General features: G+C 44.1%; 1 protein-coding gene across 3 annotated transcripts; it reads right to left on the bottom strand.

Annotated features, from left to right (window-relative positions):
• Positions 1 to 254: 254 nt before the first annotated feature.
• PSME3IP1 (proteasome activator subunit 3 interacting protein 1) lies at positions 255 to 14,722 on the bottom strand. Of its 3 annotated transcripts, none has more exons than XM_057430441.1 (7): positions 14,571 to 14,722; positions 11,095 to 11,240; positions 10,808 to 10,906; positions 8,329 to 8,455; positions 4,123 to 4,251; positions 2,049 to 2,113; positions 255 to 984 (listed from the first exon to the last, which is right to left on the bottom strand). In XM_057430441.1, exons 2-7 carry the CDS (start codon positions 11,222 to 11,224, stop codon positions 767 to 769), a joined length of 768 nt encoding a protein of 255 aa, XP_057286424.1. In that variant the 5' UTR covers positions 11,225 to 11,240; positions 14,571 to 14,722; the 3' UTR covers positions 255 to 766. The 3 variants fall into 3 exon arrangements, with proteins under 3 accessions (XP_057286424.1, XP_057286422.1, XP_057286423.1); XM_057430439.1 differs by having other exon boundaries at positions 255 to 1,000; positions 2,050 to 2,113; XM_057430440.1 differs by lacking the exon at positions 14,571 to 14,722 and adding an exon at positions 12,972 to 13,036 and having other exon boundaries at positions 255 to 1,000; positions 2,050 to 2,113.
• Positions 14,723 to 27,383: the final 12,661 nt, after the last annotated feature.

Below are 27,383 nucleotides of genomic sequence, written 5' to 3'. Positions count from 1 at the left end.
GGATGCTGCTGCATAAAAGCTGACCGACTTGTCAAATGCAGGTGCAGGAGCAATGGCCTTGGAGCAGAACAGTCAACTGCAGCTCCCACCAGTTCACTCGGAACAAGAGCTTCCCCTCACCCTCTGTACTCACATGAGGCTGGCTTGCACCTCTCCTGGAGGTTGGGTTGAGGAAGGGGCTGGTTGGGTAGTGCAGAAATTGATTAATGGAATGGGAACAATTATGAATGGCACAAGCCAAGATAAAAAAAAAATGCGTTCAGAATATCTTTAATCATGTAACACAAACTTCTTTACAGTGTCATGGCAATCTACACTTCACCATCTGCTTGAATTTTGTTCTTCCCCTATTTCTCTAATACAGAATAAAACCGGCATTTTAAAACAGAACACATGGCTCTTTCTACAAGACTTCACTGCTTCAAGTGAGTATTTTTTGCCTGTTAGTCTTGTGCAAACTTCTTAGATCATAAGAGCTCATTCTTTCTGTAAAAATTTTAAAGATAAGACTTTCTCCTCCCTACCCGCAGGCCTTCACTAAGTTACTAGGTTTAGGATTGCAGCCCTTCTTACAGGCTAAGTATACACCCCAGAAATGGAAAGGTGGTGGTGGGGGGTAAATATTATGAGTTATTTTAGGAGTAGCTGAGTGTATTAAAGTTGAGAGGTTAGCTATAAAGATTATATTTGGGGCAGAAGGATGCATCAAGCATCCATCAGGGCTTTAGAAGATACACTGCACTACATTACACACGGAAGGATTTCATTATGGACCATCAAAGAAATTGTTGCTACGGAAGACAGAAGAAACGATCTTCCCAGTGGAATTAATAGTGCCTTCACTATCTGAGCTGGACTCGGAGTCACTGCTGCCAGAGTAGGCGCCCAGGCCAGGTAGGATCCCAATGCACACGGCTGCTGACGGACAGTGGACTGTGGAGCCTCCCGCTGAGCTGCTCCCCAGGGGAACACAGGATGGTTTTTCTGAAAGAGAAGTACCCAAGTCAAAAATGAGAGTGCAGGAAAAGGGCTTATAATCAGCCTCATGTCAATCACCTGCTACTGTCACAGCAGTAGATGATTGCAGGATTTAATCAAAGCATAAGGCAGCTTTATGTTGCAATGAAGCTATTCTGACAGGAAGAACTTGCTGTCTCAGGGGATTTTTTATTCCCCCCCCCCCCATCACTCATTTAAGTCCAGCTCTATGCTGGCATTACAGATTTTCATTCTAAAGCTGTCAGTTTAATGCTCGTCAAGTACCAAACCCACTAAATGAGAATAAATAGCCCTGCTTTGTGTAATTGAGGATTTTTCTGTGATGTAACAGCATAGTTGAAGAAAAAGCTTTAGTCCATCATTCTGTAGTCAACATCTCTCATCTTCCACTGCTAACTAATTATTTCCAGTGTTCTGAAAGTATACTGAACAGACGGAGATTCAGGAAGCACCTTGGGTTGCTATTACACAATTGCAGCTCACCCTATTTGTGTCAGAGTATCTTGACAGCAGGCAACTGCAGCCCTGACAGCTAAGACTGAAATGCAACTCAATTTTCTTCTAATTAATAGCTAATAGTGGATATATACATCAAATGCTGCTGTGAACAGGAAGGGAATGATCTGTTCTCCACATTTCCTCTTGACAGAGCAAGCATTAGGCTCAAAATGCAGCCAAGAAGACTCCTATCAGCTATCAGGTAGAACTCCTTAAAGGTAGTATCAGTTAAGTATTAGAATAAACTGCCTAAGTAGGGTGAATAAACTCTTATCTACGGAGATTTAAGAGCAGCTATCAGGAATGGTTTAGACAGGGGATAGAATGATGATCCGTAGAGGTTCCCTCCAGCCCTATTTTCTATCAAGGCTGCTGTCAGCACCTATAGTTACTGTTTCTGCTGCTTTAAGAGAGAATATGCCAACTGCAGCCTGTGCTGTCTTGCATAATAAAGGACCAGACAAGCAATTCCTCTATCAGATTTAACACCAAGTCAGTTGCTGTTCAGGTGAGAGACAGCCAGCTTCCCACATGCAGAAATCAGGACATACCTTGATTCTTTTCATCATGATCAGTATCTAGTTTCAACCTCTTCACACTGTTACCACCATCTGAACTGTGGACAAAATAAAGTGTCTTGTTCTTCATAAGGTAACCATTTAATTACTGTGAAGTTAAAGTTGCATCTTTGCCTCGAACGCTATAACAAATGCCAGTGGGATCCCCTGATGACCATCACCACTTCTAACTGCTGTTAACTGGGGCTTCTCAGGGAACATGCAGGATCCTAGACAGAGCCAACACCTATGTTGCAAGTAGGTTAACCTGGGAAACAGACAGGGACTCTGGGAGTCTGGGAGTCGAAGTCTCCCAGACTTGGAGTCTGGGAGTCGAAGTCAGACCTCTTGCACAGAAACCCAGAGCTGCCTATTCATCTGGAAGTACCTTAAAGGAGATCAAGAATGACAGCCTGAGCTTCAGCCACCCCATATGCCCACAGGCTAGCTCATGCAGATGACTACCACAGTTGCTGGTGCAACACCTATGTCTCTTCCCTTCCAGGGTTTCCTTCCCCTCCTTTAAGCACCTAGAGAACCTGTTCAAAAACATCTGGAAGTCTTGCACCCAGTAAGAAGCCCAGAAGGGTTTGCAGCAATTCACAATGGCAGTGTCTGACCTAAAAAAGAAAGGGGTCCTGTTGAGAAAAGGAGCATGACTTCGACTTGGACTCTGCAGAGCTTCTATAGGTCTTTCTTGTCACTGCTCAGCTTCTTTTCCCCGCTCTTGCATGTTCCCAGTCCTAAGCCATTCACATAAACAAATGCTTCCCAGCTTCAGCTGTGATGAATCAAAGTGATGAAGCATGAGCATCCTTACGCACTAACTCTTTGCTGTCCTGTCAGAGCGTGCAGTAGAGATGAAGGTTTTAATAACAATACATCCTTTCCAGGAAACTACAAAGCTCAGAGAGCAGATGTTGATCTCATGCTACACTTGGTTTTGGACAGTTTGCAATAAAAGATAAGACAACAAAAACAGAACACTGCACACAGTGCAAGCCTGTGATGGCACTGACATGTCAGTTAAGCTGCTCTCTTCAAACAGATGCCACCTGCAGACTTCAGATGTGCCATTAAGCACATACCAGCTGTTTCTCTACATTCTACAGTGTTAAGTATTAGTAGTTACATGAAAGGAAAAAAAAAATTAAAAAAAAATCCAACCCCAAAACATTTTTGGCTGCTTGTTATCAGTTCAGGGCTTTTCTTTTCTGCCTTCTGAAAACCCAAACAACTACCCAACCCCACACATATTAGGTAGTGGAAGTGCTTACTTCAGTTTTCAGACATGCAATTACTGCTGTACAGGAAGCTAAACATCACCCTACAAGATAAACTTCTAAAATAATCTCTCATTCTCTGGGACTAAAACATTGACTGAATTTTGAGATGTCAGTAATCATCTGAAGTATTAGATGATTCATCTGTGGAAAATAAGCCTAGTCCCATGTGCCTAATTTTCCATAACCTGTAGCACACCAGCAGCTGCATTTGCAGACCATGATCAAAACAGCAAAGAGGTCACAAACCCAGCTGCCATCTCCCTGGTATGGAAAGGGTGTTGATGTATCAGTGCTAATCAGTGAGGAACAAGGGAAATTTGCCTGATGTCCTCAAGATCAAATTGGTACACCAACCTCCTCTCTTGTAACCTCCGTCTCCCTCACGATGCCCCCAGCAGCAATTATAACACAGATAAAATCAGCTGATATATTATGCAAACCTGAATGAAATCACATAAGTGAGCCAACACTGATATCTATAAATAGAGATGTAAAGTAGATTCCCTCTAGATCTCCAACGAGGATTGCCCAACCCTGGCAGTCTAGAATGAAGAGCCTACCCACTTGCTTTTACACATGCTTATCTATTTAAATTGCTTCATGTTTTTCCCACAGTTTGGGAGAGCCTATGGAAACAAGGCTGGTCTTTTCTTCTACCTCCCCCCTTTTTTCTTTAGGGCTAAGGTTCACAGCTCACTCTCTGAAGGCAGTTTTGGCCTGCCTCCCTTTACACTGCTTTCTGGGTTCTGTTCCTCATGAATTTATAGAGGTGTGAAACTAACCTTCTGTGTTTCACAGCTCCTGCCAACAGCTTTGCCTGAGAGAATTTGTTCTTGTTTTCCACTGACTTCATGGGCAACTTCTTCTCAGTTTCCTTCTTTGGGTCCATACTGACTCCCACTTTGGTGAGAGTGCTGTGAACTAAGGGTTAAGGCTCATCCAGGAAGGAATGGAGAGAACAGATACTTCCTCTCTTGATATATTTAGCCAGCTCTGCTGACAGCAGCAACTAAAGTTCATTCACATATTCTATCAAAATAACCTTATTTGTAATGACATTTAGCTGACACCTTCAGCCAAGACAGCAGAGACTTCATCCTCTGGGTTTGGAGCTCTCTCAGTATCAATACCATCTCTCCCTGAAAAGATGTTCAGGAAATGTTTTTCTGAAGGAAGAAAGGTGCAACACATGACACATCCAGCACCCATAAACATACCCAGCACCCTCTCTTTTCCTAAAGATCTTAGAAAAGCAAAAAGGTCAGACTGGACCAATGGGGGAAAGAAGAAGAAAAAAAAAAGGCAACACAATACTTCCCCCTTCTATGGGGATCAACACATTTGTAATTAAAGTTTGCTGCTTCAACCTCTAAACCCTTAAAAAAAAGAAAAAAAAAAAAAAGAAGTAGCAATATGTGGGCTCACTTTCACTCCTCCACCCCTTCTTTTGCTGAGCCCAGCAGACATCAGCCGGCCACAGCAAAACGGTTCAACTATCTCGTTGAACTTTAACTTTTTTCTTTAACTTTTCAGCTCATCTAAGGGCCACAAGGCTACTACTGCCAGTTTGAACAACAAACCCAAACAAAAGGAGGCACATCTGACTAAAGGTGCATGGGGCTCAAGATTCACCCAAAAAGACTGTGACAGCACAGAAAATCTTAAGTCACATAAAACAGTGTTAGAATGGTGGGACAGCTGAAACCTATAATGAGGTGGAGAAGCTTAAGCAGGTTCTCAGACAGGATAAGGAGGAGCTTGATCTGTTATTAAGGCACACTCACACTGCACACATACCAAACAGGTCTCCTTCTGTGCAGGACCTACTCCTGTCCCTGACAACTGTTCATGTCCAGCTGTTCCTGATGAAGCAATATCCTGTTTGTTAATGAGCTTCTGCAAAACTTTTAAACTGCAAACATAGCAAAGGCAAATCAAGCCAGTTTAAAAGGACATTTGTTTATAATCCTAAATCTAACCTGACCACAATTCTACAAGACATCACCACAAGCTGGAGTTTCACAGGTGCCCCAGTTACTGCAGACAAATTGGACAGTGAATTTCATATAAATGGACCATATATTTGACATCAACTTTTTTCCCCACTGAACATCTGCAAATCAAAAACCCCTTACAACTTCCTTTGAAGTGACACACTCAAAAACTCCAATCGCTTTACAATTAACAGCATTCAGATGCCATTCCTTATTGAATTTTCCTAAGGATACAGCAGTAACCTAGATTGCTCCCTACCTCAACTGAAAGCTGCCTCAGCCAAAACCCCTGCTCAGATTTATTTTAGCTTGCACAGGAGTGCCATCCCGTGGCTATCAAAAGCAGTCTGAAAGCTCATTGTGTCAAACATGGTTTGATGTTGCAATACATGATTCCACACATCAGTGATCAGCTTCCACGTGTCTGTTCATTACCTTGCTGTATTCTAACACTGCACTACAAAAGCCAGGCTGAGGAACCCAAGGACTTTTCTTTCCAATGATACCAAACTACAGGCTTTCCACTCCTATCCAGGAAGTGTTCTCCTGACACTCCTCAACTACCAGAGTCAACACCATGCATTTTTAACGGAGATCTTCTATGTGCTGCTGCCATTAGCAAATGTAACACTAAACAAGAAGCATTCCCTCTCAGGAAGTCTACATTAGAAATACACCTCCTGATCTTAAATATAAGTGCATTTAAAAAGCTGTTCTACAGTAGAGCCTGCTTCTTGGGAGTCGGACTTTTCCTACATTTGGACAGGATTTAAGACAAGAGAATGTTGTTCTCGAACACTTCTTGTGAACAGCTTAAAAAAAAAAAAATAATTAAACACTGTCAAACCAGTGGGGTCTGGACAGGGCAAGAAGTAAAAACCTCTAGTTGTTCATGTAGTAGAAGTAAAATTCCTATGCATCCATGCATAGGAATTTCTAATGCTTGAGAATGCATTAAAATATTCCAAGGCATGTTTATTCTTTAAGATACTAGATTTCATTTACGTTGTTTTTGCCCTGAAGTTAATGCCTCTGGGTAGCTTAAATTGGGTGTTATACCAAGCAAAAGACCAAATAATCAAACCCATGGCGTTGACATTCTTCTTACTGGTTTGGAAGAGCCAATTGGTTTGAGCAGTGCCTATAGATCCAGCACATTTACCTAGCATCGACTGGTTTTCATCACTGATAAACCAATACTAAAACCCTGAAGATATAAAAACGCCTTTTCTGTTTCAAAAGCATACTACCAAGCTTTCAAAACACAGGTGAGTCATTTTGCAAGTTTCCTTGAGGCTGCTTGAAATAGAATGCTTGAATTAAAAAAAACAAACAAAAACAAATGGAAAGGAACAAGCAAAACTCCTCAGTTCCTCATGAGATGAGGTGACTATAAAACATTCTCCCTATGCCCACTCCATCAGCAATAAGTTCTGCAGTTCAATTTACAGCAAGACTGCAGATACAAAGCCAAACAGTATTTCTAAGACTGCAAAGACTGAGGTTAGGTGGCATGTACATCTTGAACAGGCCCTGCTCAGTAAATTCAGGGATCCATGTGTTATGTGGCTAATTCAAGACAATGTAAGATTCCTTCTGGGCTGGTACGGTTCACCTCTGATATATGTGACCTAACTAGAGCTGTCAGCTGCTTCCACAGCACAATCTTATATGGCACATCTCCACACCAGCCAGACCTCCAAGCAACAATCGCCAAAACTAAATATATCCCACATGAACATCCCATCCTGCAAATCAAGAAAACATTCCAAGTCATTCAATCAACTACAGTATATTTCTCAAGTGAAAAAAATGCACAAGCATTGCCAAGTTGGAGGCGTCTTGGAGCAACCTGTCCTAGTGAAAAGTATCCCTGCCCATGGCATGAGCTTGGAACTTTAAGGTCCCTTAGAACTCAAACCATTTTAGGATTCTAGGATCATTGCTTTTTCATAATCACAGTGCTGAGGTAACTTAGGTGCTCTTCTCAGAACACATGCTCTAACTTGCACGTCATTAACAGATACAAGGTAATGCAGATCTTTGTTGCTTTGGTACGATTCAGCTTCACTTGCTGACTGCTTTTAGTTACCTCCTTGTGCCGAAAAACTCTTTCATTTATACTCAAGCATCCTGGAGAGCTTGTGCTTTGCTCACTGATGACTTAAAAGCAATGGATTTCATCAGGAGGCAAGACACCATCAGGTTCTGCACAGATTCAGTAAACCTCAAAAACCCAACACTTAGCTTAGCACAGAAATCCTCAAATCATTCCAACCTCCCCTAACTGGCATGCTCAGAGAGGAAAAGCATCTTGTATAATTTTCTAGCACATTTTCATGAAAATTTGGCATTTAACAGCAAAGCCAAGCCATCCTGCTCTTAGTACTGCCTGAAAGTCTGTATTACCCAAAGGAGCTGAGTCTCCATGGGCACTGACTTCCTAGAAGAAAGGTAGCACATCTGCACAGACGTATGTAATTTCTCATCCTGCAGTTATTAGCAAGGGAGAAAGTAGCTAAGACTTCAGAAAAAAATAACACAGACATTCAAACATTATTTCAAACAGCAAACGTTAAAAACAGCCAATATACAGTTAAAAAAAAACCCAACCAAACAAGGACATTTACTTTTCAATAAGAAGGCAAAACAAAAAGATTAGAAGTAATAGGCTGATCTTCCTCTGTGTTCTTTTTCTCTTTTTAGCTATGGTATTTCATGCCCTCCATAACAGGGAAAACAAAACCGAAATCCCAAACAACTTGGAGGGAGAGAAGAAAAGTACCAAAGATATGCGGGGGTTGAGGGGGAGGGAGGATCATCAAAAGTTACAGTGGGAGATCCAAGTTACAATGAAAACATTAAATGTTAAAAAGTCTATCACAGTACAGGTTCTCTAAGGCAGTTCTATAGAAACAATGTCTATCACAGAATAAAACTACTGCCCCATCTCTTCTCCTCCTCTATACAACCACCAGCCATTTTAATGTAAAGGATATTCTGTATTCGTTTAGTTCTTTCAGCTCTTCTTCTCTTCGTTGCTTTTCTAGTAGCTCCTGCTGCCGAGACACCTCATCAAGGAAATGTGTCTCATCTTCATCTAAGCCTCTTACCATATTTTCTGAGCAAAGGAAAAGCATGCATGTTGATAAGCTATAAAACCACTTAGGAAGCAGCTGAATTCTGCTGGATTCTGTAATTAAGGAGTAAAAATACTTCCCTGTGAATGATACTGGATGTTAACAAACTGAAAATCTTACACCTTCAAGCATATGAACTACAACAAACTAACACAGTTTGAACACAACACTATTACTACAGAGGAAAGCAAGACACAATTCATAGGAAACCATTAAATGCTATTAGACTTGCTGATACAACTAAGGAAAATCAATCACTGCAGGTCTGGAATGCCATCTGGAACAGCTTTCACAAAACAAGGAATAACCACAGTAAGCAATATCTTTATTGTTTTGGTTTCAGGCACCAAGTTTAAGCCTGTCTCCTCAGAATCTGTTCTTAAGCCATCAATAACTGGAAAAAAACCTCACATAACTCTCTCCATAAATCTTACCTCAAAATAGGAAGTACATTTCCTTAGAGCAAACAATTAGTATCTTCTCTGAGATTAACATCTGTGGTTTTGTTTTTTTTTTAAGTAGAACCAGGATAATTCCTAACTTCCAAACAAAACTAAATTCCTTAGCTGCCCTAAGGATAGTGCACGCTAGGTCTTTAATTTTCTGTCCTGTAAATGTTCAATGTCTTTCAATCAAACGATTTAGTTGAAAGGTAATAAAAAAATCTTTTTTAGAAAGACAGGCTTGCTGTCTGTAGTCATTATTCCCTACTAAATACTATACAGTACAGTTTGTCCTCCAGGTTACCAGATATGTTATTCTGCAGTGGTTGCCTTAAAGGGAGCAGTTGGTTTACCTCTCAGTTACTCTCTCTCAGGGATGCTTTTGATTCCAGTACTTGGCTTATAGGTTTCCTGAACCAACGGGAAGACAGTACAGATCTAATATAACTGGGCAAGGGTAACAATCAATTTAGACAGTTACCAGAAGTCTTTCCCATCCAGGTTGCCAGCAGTCAGTTTCCTGGTGGCTACCTGGACAAGAATTGCTTAGTCACATCACCAACAATGACCTGGATCAAGAGTTTGCTTCAGTAAACTGGAAACTCTCCAGCTGGAAAGAATCCTGTAGGTATAGTTGGCGACTTTGATGCATTCATGCTTCTATCTGTCGTTTACACTTTTCACCACCAAAAACAGAAATTACATTTGAGAGACAGGAAATAACTTCCATTTCTCCTTATTTTAGTTACATGATCATTCAGAAAGAAAATTTTGAAAGTTGCATTATAAAGAATGGAAAAAAATTCTTCCCTGTGAGGGTGGTGAGGTCCTGGCACAGGTTGCCCAGAGAAGCTGTGGCTGCCCCATCCCTGGCAGTGTTCAAGGCCAGGCTGGATGGGGCTTGGAGCAACCTGCTCTAGTGGAAGGTGCCCCTGCCCTTCGTAGGAGGTTCTACTGGATGAGCTTTAAGGCTCCTTCCAATCCAAACCAGTCTACAGTTCTATGATTACTCTTCATTTAAAACGCTGTTAACAGTCTACTAAGATTACTTTACTTTGAAAAGGAAGACACTCTTGTGATACTGAATAACCCAGCAGAAAGAACTGCTAGTCTGTGTACCGATTTTTATCTGCACAAAAAGTTTAGAGCGTAGCTAAATTTGCTTGTTTATGCAAACACAACTCTTCAGCATTAATATGTTTCTCCTCCCACATCCCATTATCAATTCTGACAGATAGGAATGACAGCGCACCAAAATAATTTTCTACTCTTCCAAAATTCCCACGGATAGAAAAATATTTTATGAACATTTTAAGGCAAATTCAAGCATATTAGCGGACAAATTTTGTCACAAGTGGCCAAACTGGGCTGAAATCTGATAATGTAAACTAGTGGTCCACAGTCAACCCAACACTGATCTTTAGTTAGTCAGTTCCTCCCACTCACCTTCTCCCAAAGAAATTTGGCTACAGGAATAATTCTAAAAGCATCTACTACAAAACAGAAAAGGCAGTCATGGTCATCAGCGCCATACTTGATAGCACCTGCAGGGGCTGGGAGCGTTACCTAACAGAACTCATATCATCCCACAGATAAAGATAAAACATGATTTTGTCACATCAGATATACAAGAAAAATTCTAGACAGGATCCAGCTATGCAAACTGAAGCTTAAAGAACACAATCATTTAAGGGTAAGGCTTCCAGCCAAAGAACCAAAATGGATCAGAATCCACCTTAAAAAGGACTTTCACAGTATCCTCCTCACTTCTCTTTAGATAAGAGCCAATAGCAATAGATACGTCCCTCAGTCAGATGTTGTACACAGCTGTTGCACACAAATACGCAGCTTGCTGGGGTTTGTTTCAAAATATGAACTACTGGTGCTTACTGAATTTAAACTGCTCCTCAAACTCCTGCTGCTTTTTTTCTCTCTGTTCCTGCAGTCTTTCATACAAGGAACGTGGGTCATATGCCTCCTCTGGGCATTCTGAAAGGAAGGAATAAATTGGGAAATGAGACCATATCTTAGGAATACTAAATCACAAACAGATCTTAGTTTTTTTATGTAGAAACCTTCTGAAATTGCAGAATACAAACTATTATCTTTTATTTCTGTTTTCCATGAAAGCAAAATATTCTCAGATCACCTTCCCATAATTAAAATCTATCCCATACCTTCTGGATCCCCAGGTTTTCGGACCTTTTCCCATTCCTCTTGCCTCCTCTTCCGTCGCTCTTCTAGCTCTGATTCAGACACAAACCTCTTGTTAATCACAAGGTCAGCAGTACCACCTGCCCCATCCATTATGGAACAGCCCGTCCTAAAAAAACAGTACAAAAGACATCAGAGGCCTGTTTTCACTTGTCAGTGAACAAGACATTACTACACTACATCCTGAAAAACAGACCTGCAGGACTTGCAGAGATTTCAGTTCTCAAAAGACCACCACACAGTAAGCACTGATTGAGATACCTACTCACTGCATAACTGCAATAGCACCACCTGTTACTCCTTCTTTACTTTTTTTTCCTAATTATGTCTCAGGCTGCTTTCCTGAAAGTCATATTTTAATGGACTTTTCCCCACTCCACTTCTGATTTACCTCACTTAAATAAATATATATATATACATATAAATCCCCCTAAAACGTTAAAACCCACCCCTACACTCAAAACCTTTCATTTCAGTTCTTGTAACTTTCTGTTCTGGAGAAAGGATTTGACACTCTGCTCTCACTTTTCCCAAGTTCTTTTCACCTACTGAGAAAGCTGGCCTGTTTCCAGTGTCTTGGATACATGTATTTACAAGTGGTTAACACTGAGATTTCAGAAGTTAGCAACCAATCTCTCTAACCTTCAAAAGCACGCTGCACCTCTTTGCAGCTCTGGGGTAAGCTAGGCTTGGACACATGATGCTGGGGGCTGTCTGTCAGGGTTACACAGAGCTTGAGGTAAGTGAAAGAGGGAACTCCCTTGGGCTAAAATGGAGCTGGAAACAGAAAACAGGAGCAGCCCTTGTGACCAAGTGAACACAGCTCCTTCTCTCTGCTTCAACAGATCCTAGTACTGAGTACTGGCCAGGTCCCTATTTCAATACTTGGCAAAGGGTGGAGATGCTCCAAGGAGTCATCCTAAGAAGGAAACTCAAAGTCTTGACAGCTGTAAGCCCAGGATGAAACAAACTGCTTCTGCCAGTCTTATGTGGCTTCTTTCAATATTTACCCTGAAAGTTCCATGCTATAGAACTTTCCTGTTTTGGCTGGAATAGTTACTTCTATTCCTAGTGGCTGGTACAGTGCTGTGTTTGGACTTTAGCCTCAAAACAAAGCTGATAACACACCAACGGTTTAGTTGTTGCTCAGTAGCACTCACCCTGATCAAGGATTTTTCAGTCTCACATTCTGCCAGTGAGGAGGGGCACAAGAGGCCAGGAAGCAGCAGAGACAGGACACCCAACCCAAACTAGCCAAAGGGGTATTCCATATCACAGCACATCATGTCCAGTATATAAACTGGGGGGAGTCACCTGGAAGGGACTGTTCACTCCTTGGGTCCAGCTAGGTATCAGTCAGAAGGTGCTGAGCAATTGTATTGGGCATCACTTGGGTTTCTTGGGTTTTACTCCTCTCATTCCCCCCTCCGCCCTTACTATATTTTACTTTATATCAATTATTAAACTGTTCTTATCTCAACCCCCAGGTTTTACTTTTTTCCAGTTCTCCTCCCCAGCCCACTGGGGTGTGGGCAGGGAGTCAAGAGTCAGTGAGCAGCCTTGTGGTACTTCGCTGCCAGATAGGGTTAAACCATGACAAGAATGGAGCATTAATGCCTATTTTTGCTTCTTACACCAAGCCTGTATAGGCAAGTACAAGGTAAACACAACCTAAAGCTGTTCATTTAAAGTCATGCTAATGCTATTTTCTTCTAGTTTCTTATTTCCTTGTTATAACTTCAGCAGACACCTCAAGGACTACAGACACTGCCAAGAATTATTCACTTAGGATATCAGCTGCCTGCATTTCAGCACTGGAAGAGAACCCAGGAACACCTACTCTTCCAGAGAGGGAAGGATGCAGTAATCCAGGTAATGGAAAGACTTAGTTTATCCCTCCTTTGTACCATCAGGAACCACTCCTGCAGGAAGCAGAGTCTCAAAGTTCCTACAAAAACTGGCACTTTTGTGAGGCACTGTTTACAATACAAATGACAAATAGACATCTCAGAATACATCCAGCTTAAGGCACTGGACAAATATTTGTTACACGAGGGGGCATTCTTAAGATGGGAATTATTAAGAGAAGACAAAAGGATCCTCTTAAATGTTAGGGAAAGGAAGGTCAGGCCAAGGACAATTATTTTTTCTAACTTTCTTTTTTAATAGTTAACAAAAATTCACCCAGTCCCTTTTCCAGAAAGCACAGAACACCCACACTTTGAGTGTCATTTCTGAAGGTGGTTCAAGCTGGAAACATATACAGAAAATGAGAACTGAATCTCCCTATAAGTCCTAATCACACACAGCCAACTTTCCTGCTCATGCGCTGTAAAACCAAGATAACCTGGTTCTCCACGTGTGTCACCTAAGCCAGTCCATTTAAAGAAGAAATAAAAGGTTCCAACGCAATTGTGACAGAAAGTCATAAAAAAAATAAAATAAAATGAAAAAGAAGGATTCAGCAAGAGCACAGTATCATCTCAGACTACAGCCTTCAACAGCAAACCATCTGCCTCCTGGATCAGCCGGTTCACTTAGACATTGTATTTTAAGACACCTAAAGTGGACTAAGGTTTTGACATACTGTTAGGATGTTTTCACTGCGGTCCTGGGAACCAGTCCCTGAACAAATGCATTTCAGCAAATAACAACTTAACTGACAACCACCTGCTGGAGCACAAAGGTGTGGGGGAAAAAAACAAACTTGCACTTAGGACTGTGTTCTAGCGAGTGACACCCTGTCAGGGTGAATGACAAATGTTCACGTTGCACCAGTGAACTGTTTCCAGGATCAAAACAAAACAGAACAAAACCTGTACAAACCTCGCCACCGCTAAGGCTGGAAGGGTTCTGGAGCCGTTGCTGGGTAACCCTGTGCAGCTCCCGACACCCTCCGAGCTCATTCAACAGCAGGGCCGCTGCCCACCATTGCAACACAGCCGGCGGCGCTTCCTGCACCCTGCCGCACATCAAACCCGGAGCAATGTGCCGAGCTTGGAGGCACCGCAGAGCCAGGACGAGGCGTTGTTCCCACCACAGTGTACCCAGGCCGAAACCCGCCACCGGGATCCGGCCTCGACGCTGCCGGTACCGCTCGGAGCTGGTGAGCCCCCCCCAGCCCAGGCCTGGTGTGTGGCGCCGAAGCGTGCTTCAGCCTCCACCGCCGAGCCCTCACCCCACCTTCCTCCCGCCGCCACTGGCTCCGGAAGTGGCTACCCCCACGGCGCGACCCGGCCCACCGCGCTCGCAGGGCCTGGGCCCGGCCCTCTCCACCCGTGCACCCGAAGGGCCCCGCAGCCCGGGCACGGCCGGCTTCCTCGCTCTGCCCGCACTGCCCCAGCCCTGCCGCAGTTCCTGCCGCGCCCGCAAGGACCAGGCCCTGCCATAGGTCTCGCCGCCACCCCCCGGGGCCCGGGCCGCAGCTGCCCGCACGTACCGCAGCCACCGACCAGTCACAGCGAAAAGCGCGGCCCAACCCAGCGCGCCGCCATTGATCCCCTCTTGCAGCCCGCCCCGGCTCGCTATCTGCCGCCGGCCGCACCGCCCCTTCCACCGGTGAGAGCCAACCGAATAAGCTCTTCTTTAAGCGTCTCCTCCCCTCCGATAGCCAGTACCCCGTAGCTCCTGCGGAAGGAAGAGGAACACGCAGGAGACAAGTGACATCAGGGCGGCTCCGCGCCCCGATTGGGTAAAGCACTCGTGCCCGGGGTGTGGCTGGTCGCCGGGGAGACGGCGGGGGGCGGGACTGGGAGGGGCGGGGCGGGCTGTGCGTCGCCTCCATCTTTTCGCCGTCCGCTGCCGCGGCACAAAGGAGCGGTGGAGGTGTGCTGGGCTGGAGAGTGTAGGTTTTGCTGCACTTTGTTAGTGCTGAGGTTAGCTGCGTGCGGGACTGCCGTGGGGTGGGGAGAGCCGCGCTCTTGGGCTGTACCGGCGGGGTGGAATTGTTTGCCTGCCTGCGGCGGGGCTGAGGTGGAGTGGGGCGGCCAGTGGGCTGGTGCTGAGGGGAAGGGGCAGCGCTGGGTTGGGCTGTGGTCGTGGCGGGTCTGGTATGCTGGAGCCCGCCTCGGGTTAATGGGGGGAAGGCGCGGTGCTTGTCCCCACTCCGCCCTCCGCCTTCCCGCGTGTGCTGCTGCAGCTGTCGGGGCAGGGTCGACGGGGAGGTTACGTTGAGGACTGCAACCTGGTGCGAGGTAGCGGCCGGGCCTGAGGCAGCGGTTGCGCTGCGCCTCCCTCGCTCTTGGGGCAGCGTGCTGCTTCTCCGGGGTCTCCCGTAACCCCCGGGAACGGCAGCCGTTGGGAAGAAACTGCTGCACGCCAGGTTCTTCTCGTCCTAGTCGGGGAGGCCCTGGAGCCGGTGAGATCGGGGCTGACGTGCAAGCAAAAGAAAGCAGCGAAACTGGGATGAAACGGGAGTTTGGTGGAATCAGGCGCCCCGGGCACGGGGGCGTTTGGTGTTGTGGCATGTGCCGAGAGCTCGTCCTGGAGCCTCAATGACTTGCACATCACGGGCTTTGTTGCAGCAGTCCCGGGCGGGCTGGGGGCGAGGTGACCCGCTCTTCCGGGATCTCCTGGGAGCTCAGAAGAATCATGTTGAGTCCTGGGATTTTCTTATGTCGAGGTAAAAAGTCAGAATCCTATAACTTTTTACCACTATCACTGTAAAAATACTGCTGCAGAGCAAGTTACGCTCTTACAGAGAAAATACGAAAATGTAGAGTGAACTACCACGTGCAGCCCTTTAACTTAGGGGTTCTGGTTTGGGCACTGGGTTGGGCAGCAGTAACGCCAGGGTGCTGCTTTGCCCTTAGTTCACAGTTTACAAAGCAGGTCTTTGCACCGCCTGCATTGTGCCGATATCAAGCATGTATTTCTCTTTTAAGCCCTTTGATTCTGTCCTGCTGATCACTGTTTCTATTTCGCGTATCTTCATTGCTCCTGTTTCTTTAATATTGCTGTTTCTTACCTTTTGTTGTGCAGGAGTAGGTGTAGAGTCTTAATGTCAAGGAGACATTACTGAGGATGACTGTAGTTATCCTGGGTTTCATTTTCTATTATATTATTGCAAAATCTTGCTCTGAAGCTCTTGGTATCCACCCGACCACAGAGCTGGTTCTGTTTGCAGCCTGCACTTGTCAGTGTTTCTCACGCAGGGGAGCTTTGCTCCATGGAAGCACCGACAAAAGAGCTGCCTTTTCTCTTCTGAACTTACTCAGCCTTGTAGATAATTGCACTGTTTTCTGAATGCTGGTGTGTTTGGTAGCTTGTTTTTTCTTTTTAGTTTTGTGTCAATGTTTGTTTTTTTCAACATACGAGAGGGTTTTTTTTCTGTTTAGCACTGGCTTTGCCTCATATTTTTAATTTTTCTGTTATTTGTCTCACAGTGAATGCATTTGTACAGGTACGGGTTTTTTTCTCTCATGCTGGTCCTTGATTCAGTTTTTCCACCTTAAAATGTTCTGTACATGGATCAGCAGTATGAGATTATTGTCACTTGGAGACCTGCATCCGTTTGATTGAGCCCCCATTTACTTCTCAGGCTTAAAACTTTCACTGTTTCCCTGCTGAACTGTAGAAATCTGTTCACAGTGGATGTTGTCAGCACCTACGCGCCATTGGAAATATTCACTCACATCTTGTCTCCTCTTTGACACCAGTATTTGACTGTGGGTTTCTGCAGGACTGTGCAAAAAAACAACTTAAGTCTCTTACTTTTTTAAGAATCCAGGATGCTGCTAAATGTGTTTTCCTTGCATTTATCCAAACGCAAAAATTGATCTCTTTGAGCTAAATCTGGCCCTTTCTTCTGCAAGTGCTTTTATATGTGTCTGTTCTCTGAGGAAGCCCACTCAGCAAACGAGGCCCCCTCTCTGCTGGCACCTGTTCCTGTGTCTCTTCCTTTAGGACGTTAACTGTTACTCCTTCGTGCACTAATCTCTGCTATTTGTTCTCCTAGGTCTGGTTGAATATACTGTGTATTTCTCCTGGTGTGAGTTTGGCTTATTGGGTTCTTTTTTATCAGATGCATGAAACTCTTGTATTTACATGAGCATTTCTTGCTGTCTCTCCCCTTTTCATCCAAATACTCTCTTGAGGTTTCTGCTAACAGAAAGTGTTCGGCATGTGCTGTCACCTGCCTGGGAAGCTCCTTCAGGATCTTTTACTGCAGAGTCTTGCATTCTGCACACGTCTTGCCGTTACTCTTACTATTGTTGATTGTTAGCTTAGTTTCTGTTCTCTACTTGCTCTTAGATTGCTGATACTCAGCTAGTCCCCATGCCTCCCTCAGCTTTGGTACTGATGTATGTTTCTGTGTAGGTGGGGTGATCGGTTTCCTTGAAGCCTGTGAGTTTCCTTTTTGTTGGCCTTTACCTCCTATTTATGGAGTTTGGCTGCAGTGCTTCATGTTGGTCACTCTGGTATACTCCATGGCCTTGGAATTCAGTGATCTGTCCATGGCTCCCTTCATCTTGCTGTTAACTTTGTTCTGTGCTTTTAATAATGCTCCTTTTTTTTTTTTTCCTCTTAGAAGGGGTGTGATAGTTTTCTGCACAATTTCAGTGCTCTTCCTTGGTTGTTTTTTTTTTTTTCAGTAATTTCACACTAGAGGTCTGGCTCTCTGCATGCTTCATTTGCTGTAAGCCTAAAAAATAGGCTGAAATAGATTACTTACAACATTTTGGTTCCCTCCTGTAAAGTAAGACATCTTTCATACTCTGTCCATAAAGTGATACCAATGTCTATTTCCCTCAAGCTTTCTGCTAGTTTGTGAAAATTAAGGAATAAAAGGTGGATATTTAGTGGTGTAAGCAATAAGTTAGTGTTATCAGTAATCAGTGATTACTGATAAAGATGGTAGTTTGTCATGATATGCTACCTCGCATTCTGTTCATTAAGCTTTGTTCAGACTTCCTTTCACATCCATCTCCTTTAGCTGCCAGCATACTGTGCTTTAAAATGTCTCCTCTTGGTCTCTAAGTCACTTCAACATGTGTTGCTACCTTCAGAGTGGAGCAGAGCTTATCCTATGCGCTGCTTGGTTTCCCTGTTAACACAGGAGCATCAAGCTAAAACGCTGTCACCTTGTAGTAAATTAAAGGCAAGCTAATGTGATAAAGTTTGTCCTGTTCTGCTGCATCGTCAACATGTTGTGTTCAGCATTTTAAACTTTTTGGTTTTGTGGTGGTGGTGTTTTTTGGTTTTCCCACTCCTGAGCTCATGATTGCTCAGTAGACTTTGAATTTATTCCTTGGTTTAATGTAGTGCAGGCAGAGGTACTGTGCTGGGATTTTGTCTTTATAATTCTAATTAAATTTGTGTTGTGTTGCTGTGTTTTGTGTTTCCTTGTGTCCTGCCAATTCCCAGTTTTTATGTGGGGGCTGTGAAGCTGGTGTGTCACAGCAGCACCTGTGCCAGCATAATCTTTATTGTATTTTCTATTATTCATTATGGTGTTGAGGTCTAATGGAAGTCAAATGTTCACATGTGACTGACTGATACATCGTCATCTCTCTTCAGCCCTGCTTGTAATTACTTGAAACCTTGACCTACTGTTACTGTGGCCAGACTTGTGCTTTAGAAGCACACCTCCTCCAAGGGAACTCTGTGTTTGATAGGTTTTATCCATTCTGGAGAAGAGAAGGCTCTGGGGAGACCATAGAGCAGCTTCCAGTGCCTAGAGGGGCTACAAGAAACGTGTAGAGGAGCTTTGGGCAAGGGCCTGTAAGGACAGGACAAGGGGGAATGGCTTTAACTTGACAAAGGGGAGATTGAGATTAGACATTATTCAGAAGTTCTTCCCTGTGAGGTTGGTGAGGCCCTGGCACAGGTTGCCCAGAGAAGCTGTAGCTGCCCCATCCCTGGCAGTGTTCGAGGCCAGGTTGGGCAGGGCTTGAAGGAACCTGGTCTAGTGGAAAGTGTCCCTGCCCATGGCAGGGAGTTAGAACTGGATAAGCTTTAAGGTCTCTTCCAGCACGCACCTTTCTAGGAGTCTATGGAGATACCTGACAGTTCAAAATCTGGGGTGCCTCATTGTTAATGTATGCTTATTAATGGGGGTTCAGCGGCTCACCATAATCAGTGACAGGTAGGCCATCCTTTATCTGATACATCTCTCCCTTTGGGAGAAGATGCATGCAAAACACTTGCAACTGTAGTTATTTTTCTTCCTTTCTGAGGCTTCTTTTGCCACAGGGAATACTTTACTCTTGCTGTTAAGTTTCTGAATATCTTGATGTTTTGCTAGGCATGAGGAGAAGGACAAGAACTGAGGATGTTTTGGTTTGAAGTATTGGTGTAGCTTTTGGAATTGCTTGCTTCAGTGCTCATGCACAAACTATTAATATAGCTTTAAACACAGGTTCGAGGATAGCCAGTGAACCACATGCTGGAAGGCTAAGCCACTAGTTTGTATTTTATGTGCTCTTACAGACAGTGGGATGTGCTAGAAAGCGATACTGCAAAATGATATACTGATGCTCATTTTTATTTAAAAGCAAAGCTGTCTGGTGGCATGCAAAAAGCTTAGAGTTCTTCAGTGCGTCAAAAAACATTCACCTAATGATGCGTGAAGAATCGTGTGTGTGTTTGCACCCAGACTCTGGTCAATGTATCAGTCCTGGAATGAAAGGTTAAAAAGTATTATGAGACCAATGGGTGAGTTCTCTTTAAATTTTTAACCCTCTGGAACACTTAGTAAAATAGCATCTAAGTGTAATTATCAAAAGAATTTAATCTTAATTCTCCTAGAAGTCCCAAATGATGGTGACTTTATGTTCCTTATGTAATTACAGCTTTTTGAAATCTGTTTAAATTGCTTTGTGCTTTCTTCCTTTTTTGATGTTCAGCAATAAACTAAATGGCTACACACTCTTGTTTAAGCTATTTTTTAGACTGTCTTATGAAATACATACGTGTTTGTCTTCATCCCCCTTCCTAACCCCTTTGCTCTTGTCCAAGTCTTGGGCAGTCAGTCCCCTTCCTCTTCTTGGCCACGGGAGCTGTGAAACCTATTGACCAACTTCCTCTGAGTTTCTACATACCAATGGAGGTCTTAGAACACTAAAAAAATAAATGCCCCAGCTCAGTGGTAGGAACAGGATACCTATGAGACCTGGAGTCAGTGGCTGTGCTGCTGACGGAAGCACTTGTCATGCATGGTTGGCTATTCCACATCAGGATCCTCCTGCATTTTGCTTGCCTGGTAGACTTGCAGCAGGGCAGAGAGAAGAAGTCCCCAAGGCAGAACCTGAAGAGACAAACGGGTAGAAACAAAACTGGGCTCTTTTGTGGGGTTTTGTTGTATTTTTTGTTTTGTTTTGAATGGATGAGATAAGGGGTTTCAGTGACCTGCCCAGAGCTGTGCATCAAGTTCTGTAGATTTCAGCTTTAGAAGCCCCAGACAAATTGGTACACCCAACACCAGATTGAGCCATCCTCCAGTGTTGCTTCAGTTAATCAGGAATAGTTTTCTTCAGCCTGTTTCCTGCTGCACTGTTAGGTTTTTCAGGTTTGATATCACCAGTGTCACAAAGTGACAAATTTGATGAGGCTGAGAATAGGAGGGTGTAGACATTGCTCTGCTTAGCTCTCCAAGGCAGTTGTCAAACAGCTGAAAATGCAGGCTTACCACTGAGGCATCACTGAATTCTTCAGCAACGTTATCAAAATCTTTCACACATTCAAAACTGTTTTCAGTGTTTTATGCACTCGTAGTAGCTTAGTCATGCTGTCTAGTGGGGTTCCTTTCTACGGTCTACAGCAGGAAGCTGTTCTGCCTTCTGCAGAGTAGTTCTGTACCTGACTTCCTTTGAAAACAAGCCCAGCTCTGACTTAGAAGAAACAAAAGCACTGAGATTAGTTTACAGACAAGAAACAGCTCAACTCTGGGCTGTCACTGTGCCAGCTCAGTTACATGAAGCTGGTGGTTTGCTGACAAGGATCTGCCCCTGCTTCCAGCACACCTTGCTTGTAGCAACTTTCTGTAGCCCATGGGATGATTACCTGGGTGTCAACCCAAGATCTAGTTTCCACAGCAGGACTACCCTTTGTGACTGTTTGAGCTGCTTGGTCTCTTGATTTGTCCCTCCAAAATGTTTTTATGGTTTATATTTTATTAATGTATGAGGTGCTTTAAGTATGTATTACTGCAGTTTACTACAAGGAGTTGATCTCCCCATAATTTGAGAGAACTTTCATTGGTTTTTGGGTAGTAATATAGGTAAAGCCTTATTCTTTCTGAAGACTATTATTTAAATTTACTAGAAAAAAACTTAAAAGCCAGTGGATTGTGTTTGCGGTGTTTATTTGTGATTCTGTGCCTCTCTTTGGTACCCAAAGACTCCACACTTTCCTCCCATCACTGTCTGTTCTGAAATGTCGTGATTATTATGGTTTTTTTTTCCCCTTAAATTTTGAATGCTGGTATTGGAGATCTTTTTGTCAATGTTTAGCTAATTAATTTATTGTTAAGGTCTGTAACTTTCAGGGCAACAAGAAAGATTAACTTGAATTAATTGAAGGATTTATATTTAAGCCTCGAAATGAATATGCCAAAACTTGATATGGTATAGCTTTCAATTTTATTCCATGTGCTTGTATCCCTTAAGGCTGTCAGATTACATCTGCAGGGCATTATCCTTATTCTCCTGCCACTTTTGAAGCAGTGCATTATACTCTTTCCTTGGGCAACTGCTGGGATCATACAGCTTTTCCACACGATGTCAGCCTGCTGGAGTCAACTCTTGTTCAGTTGCACCAGAGCTGTCAAATACCACTATCTGGTTGAAAGATCCTTATCTCAGAAGTGTAGTAATCTGCCTCAAAGCATAACACACCCCCCCCCCCCGCACACACACACAGAAGTTTGAGTTGGAAGGGACCTTAAAGATCATTTCGTTCCAAGCCTCTTGGCCTGGCCAGGGACACCTTCCACTAGACCAGGTTGCTCCAAGCCCTGTTCAACCTGGTCTTGAATGCTGCCAGGGATGGGGCAGCCACAGCTTCTCTAGGCAGCCTGTGCAAGTGCCTCACAGGGATGAAAGTCTTCCCAGTATCTAATCTAAATCTACCCTTTTTCAGTTTAAAGCCATTCATTCCCCTTTGTCCTATCCCTACATGCCCTTGCAAAAAACCTCCCCAGAATCAAGAGGACTGAAGCAGATGAACGGCTAAACTTTGAGCTTTGTCTCTGAAAAGAAATATAATGACCTGTGGACAGTTTGGGGAGATAAGAACCTGGAAGCATGACTGATACCAGCATTGAATGGGTGACTTAGACATAAAGCGAAGCTCAGGTTTTCTGGAGGCTGGGGTACACAGTTCCACGTAAGTAATTGTGAGGAAACAAATTAGGACTCTCAAATGGGGAAGCTCAGAAAGTGATAACTGCTTCAGTTTCTTCTTTGGAAAGAGCTGTAGCAGAACAGTCTCTGGTGCCTGTGGAGCCCTGAGCATGGGTGTCTCTGTACCCAGGGAAAACCTGGCCAGGACAGGAGTCTCTTTACTACGCCTGTTTTGGAGGTACCAGTTTAAGAGATAAAGTGAAGTTGACTTTAAATCCATGTTGCATTTTTAGCATTTCTGTACCAGCTTAATAAATGGATTTAAGGCAAGTAAAAAGACAAAGTAGTACAGTGTACAGGTGATGATAACCTCTGACTTTCACAGTGAGTCTACATAGGAAGAATCACAGAATCCCAGACTGATTTTGGTTGGAAGGGGCCTTAAGGCTCATCCAATTCCAGCCTCCTGCCAAAGGGAGGGACACCTTCCACTAGATCAGATTGCTCCAAGCCCCATCCAGCCTGGCCTTGAACACTGTCAGGGATGGGGCAGCCACAGCTTCTCTGGGCAACCTGTGCCAGTGCCTTACCACCCTCACAGGGAGGAAACTACTGTGGTGGTACTTGGTGTCTACTGCATCTTCCTCCTTTGACTGTTAAGTCAAATGAGAGATCAAATCCTTCAGCTACTTGGTGTTTCTGACCATGCTACAATCACCTAGAGGAGACTGCAGGAGTAAAGCCCTATTAAAGAGTAAGCCCTGCACACCCCTTTGGGGTTTTACTGACACATACCTTGGCAGAAGCTGGAAAGCTTCCAGAAATGATCAGTCTCTTTACCTTTACGTGAAACAGGCATAGTCAGTCTGCTTTCAGTTTAGGGTGCTCTGATTACAGCAGGGGAACAAATGATTGTGGTAATGGCTTTGTGCGTCAGATGGTGACATACCGCTCGCCAATAAATGCTGTCTCCCATTGAGTTTTTATACCAGCTCTAACCCTCCAGGATATTTGAAAAGAAATAGAGTTGAATTAAGGATTTGCTTCCAATTACACAATCCAGTGCTTGGTTACTGCGTGCACAAGGACTCTCACAGCATTTACTTGCTCCTCCTGAAGGCTGTTGTCCACTTACACGTGTGCTGTGTGATAGCCACGTTGGATGCCAAGTAGTTAACTTCTCTTTAGTTGCACAAGTCTTACAATTGAAAGGTTGACCTCTGATGTCAGTGTGATCTTCTGAGAGAGTCTCAGTTTCACACTATAATTACAAGGTCCTGTGCCTGAGTTGGGGCAATCCCAAGCACAAGCACAGGCTGGGGAGAGACTGGATGGAGAAGGATTTGGGGGTGTTGGGTGGGGAGAAGCTTCCCATGACCTGGCTTCAATGTGAGCTTGAGCCCGAATCTCCCCCATGTTCTGGGCTGCATCGCCAGAGTGGGAGCAGCAGGTCAAGGGAGGGGATTCTGCCCCTCTACAGTGCTGTGGGGAGACCCCCCCCCTGCAGTCCTTGTAGCTGTGTCCAACTTTGGGACAACAACACAAGGATTTGGAGGGAGTTTAGAGGAGGCCATGAAGATGCTGCGAGTGCTGAAGCCTCTCTGCTCTGGAGACAGGCTGAGAGGGCTGGGCTTGTTCAGCCTGGAGAACAGAAGGCTCTGGGAGAACTTGGAGCAGCTTCAGTGCCTAAAGGAGCTACAAGAAATCTGGAGATGAGCTTTGGATAAGGGCCTGTAGGGAAAGGACAAGGGGGAATGGCTTTAACCTGACAGAGGGGAGACTGAGATGAGATCTTAGGCAGAATTTCTTCCCTGTGAGGGTGCTGAGGCCCTGGCACAGGCTGCCCAGAGAAGCTGTGGCTGCCTCATTCGTGGCAGTGTTCAAGGCCAGGTTGGACGGGGCTTGAAGCAACCTGGTCTAGTGGAAGGTGTCCCTGCCTGTGGCAGGTGGTTGGAACTGGATGAGCTTTAAGGTCCCTTCCAATCCAAACCAGTCTGGGATTCTATGGTTCTATGATAATTGTATTTATTTTCCTGGAAATTCTTGGTTTTCATCACCTCCCCAGTCATTTCCACCCTGATATCCCTTCCATGTTCTAAAAGCTTCTTCTTGCAAACAGGCTTCTTCCCCCTCTGATTCCTGTATTGAAGACTATTATCTTGCAGCAGTTCATCAGCTATGTTTCCTTCTTGGTGTTTGAACTTTTCACCCGGTGTCGCAAGTATTTCCATCTTTTCCCTTGTAGGAGCATTGTGTCTTTGGGAAAGAAATCCTCAGGAAATATTTCTAATTATTTTATCTCTTTAATTGGAAGCTGCTGACCGAAACTGCTTTGCATTTGAAAACCTGTTAACTTCAGTATGTGGTTTGCTGACTGAGCTCCTGTGTTACTTTGCTCTTGAGAAATTGTTCATCTTATTCCTGTAACAGTGGCAGAAGCTGGAAAAGCAGTTCTGGTGGCTGAAACCTTCCCTATTTATTTATATGTGTGAAGTTCTTTTTGTTTGCTTGGCAATACACTCCCATTTCATGGAAAGGAAAGGCATTTTCCATCATGAGGCAGTATTATGATTGGCTGTAAGCAAATATTTGAGGGGATGAATCACTGGCTCTTGGACTGCACATTGCAGAGAGAAGGAGCTTAATGCCACTTGGAGCTGACTTCTCCATGGATGTGCTCCATGGCCTGGTGCAGAGGAGGCCTCCTTTGGGTTGGCTGGGTATCCTCACTGCCCTGCAGGTGCAAATCTGCTCAGCAGTTGTTCCGCTGGAGGATGAGCTCATCTTGCCCACTTGGGCTTTTTGCAGTAGTAAGCTCATCAGTCTGTGCAGATTGCAGCTCCTTCATGCATCCGTGTATGTGCTTGAGCCTTCCAGGAGAGCGGTTGCTTTGTTGTGGCAGGGATGCTCGCAATGGCTGGTAGCACAAGTAGCATCTTGTGATCATAATTCAGGGTGAATAGATGGCCCTGCCTGTTGGAAAGCAGGCGGTGGCTGCTGCTACCTTTACTGTTTTTGCGCTTCAAAACATGGGTCCAGCTTTTTTTTTTGCTTTTTTTAAGAAAATGGTGCTATTGCTTAGTTGAATCATAGCTGTCAGCTCACAACGTTTGGGTTAAAGTGTGTTTGGAGGGGATGTTCAAACATTCAAAGTAAATGTTGCAAGCCACACAAAATTCTCCGATAGCATAATTTATGAGGAAACTGGGACTCTTTGGTTAACAGTAGGTCATGGTCTTATCATGGAAGACTGCTGAATTTTCAGAGCAGTTGCAGAGACTCAACTGTGTAACTGCTGAACCCTAGGAAATTGCCTGTTTATTAGCATGTGCTTGCTGTTAAGCCTGGCTTTAAGTGTCTGCTGCTGGGTAGGATAGGAGGCTTTTCTTGGCCTCTCTTGATGCTGCTTTTGTAACATTCTTTCTTTGCTCCTTGAAATTTTTTTCTTCTTTTAGACAATGTCTTTAAAAAAACACTCATATTTTATTCTCACAGTATTTGCAAGTGGACTGTGAAGTATTTTTAGAATTAAAAGCCAAAACAAAACATTTTTGTGTCAAAATTTTACTGAGAGGAGAGATTTTTCAAAAATGAGGCTAGAAGTTAAATTTTAAAATTTCTTTCTATCTCTGTATGCAAAGATTGTTACATCATATTGAAACAATAATATATTTCATCTTTCATGATGTACAAAATGTTTTTGGTTTTGTGTGTTTGCAGTGTCTCTGAGCTTGGACAGAAGCAGAATTGTTCACTCATCACTTGCATCTCCCTCTCTACTGTATTTCCCCCTCTGTTCCATCCTGCAGCTGACCTGAAGTTTGATGCATTCATCATCTTCAGTTGGGGTGAGGGAATCAGGATGGCCTCTGGCAGCCAAATGATGAAGTTCATTATGTTGTAAAGCTGCCTGAGAAAAATGCCACAGCTCTAATGCAATCCAGTACATCACTGTTTTAAAAGCCTTCTCTTGGAAAGCTTTTCCTCTGCACTTCAGAACCTCTCCTCACACATTGGTACTGTGTTGCTCATTTGCAAGGCAGATCTGTAGCAGTCTTTTCTTCATAGAATCACAGATTGGGAGGGATACCTCCCACTAGACCAGGTTCCTTCAAGCCCTGTTCAACTTGACCTCGAACACTGCCAGAGATGGGGCAGGCACAGCTTCTCTGGGCAGCCTGTGCCAGGGCCTCAGCACCCTCACAGGGAAGAAATTCTGCCTAAGATCTCATCTCAGTCTCTCCTCTGTCAGGTTAAAGCCATTCGCCTTCATCCTGTCCCTACAGGCCCTTATCCAAAGCTCATCTCCAGCTTTCTTGTAGCCCCTTCAGGCACTGGAAGCTGCTCTAAGGTGTCCCCAGAGCCCTCTGTTCTCCAGGCTGAAGCAGCCCAGCTCAGCCTTCTACCTTATGTTCCTGATTACTGAGCCTCCTAGTTTGTCTGACGCTTTACAATTAACTCCTTGTACATGATGGTAAGCAACAGCCAAGGGAGCACTGTTGAGCTCAGTTTCTACTAAATAAGGGAAGCTTACCCTGTCGTTTCTCTCTTCCCCTTCATCTAATCAAGTTTTATAGTCTGCTTGCATTTATGTTCTGCTGTCCCTACTTGAGGGTGACCTGGAGCAGATACTGTTTTGCTCCTCTTCTTGTAAGCAGTGATTTGAAGTGAGGAGTTGGTCACTGCTGTGCACTTGGTGCTGTGGTGTCTGGAGTACCAAGGCTGTAAAAACGGATTGTGCTTTTCTGTAGCTGTGCCTAGTCCTAAAGCTAGTAGGTGGCAAACTGGTTTTTGAAGCCTCAGGAGCATTTATCTTCTAAGGCTGAATGTAGCTGAAAATAACAGCATGGCTTGATGTCATGGGGGGTGTAGGGAGGAGGTTGAAAACATCTACCTTAGAGGCAGTTTCCAAGTGAATTGTTTGTTCTTTTCCATCTGTCTTCAGGGACTCTTCAGCGTAGTTCCTAAAA

This window comes from Pezoporus wallicus, unplaced genomic scaffold (genome assembly GCF_028554395.1).
Source record: "Pezoporus wallicus isolate ANWC-B61680 ecotype Strahan unplaced genomic scaffold, APGP_CSIRO_Pwel_v1 contig_3573, whole genome shotgun sequence".
NCBI classification, from domain to species: Eukaryota; Metazoa; Chordata; class Aves; order Psittaciformes; family Psittacidae; genus Pezoporus; species Pezoporus wallicus.
This window is presented reverse-complemented; position numbering and strand designations above follow the sequence as displayed.

What these genes read in the sequence shown, in the direction of transcription:
- PSME3IP1 (XM_057430439.1), bottom strand. Translation starts at nt 11,224, where the DNA reads ATGGATGGGGCAGGTGGTACTGCTGACCTTGTGATTAACAAGAGGTTT. An exon ending in AAAACCTGGGGATCCAGAAG is followed by an intron (nt 10,907 to 11,094) that starts GTATGGGATAGA and finishes CCTTCCTTTCAG; the next exon opens with AATGCCCAGAGGAGGCATAT. An exon ending in TGAGGAGCAGTTTAAATTCA is followed by an intron (nt 8,456 to 10,807) that starts GTAAGCACCAGT and finishes TCCTTTGCTCAG; the next exon opens with AAAATATGGTAAGAGGCTTA.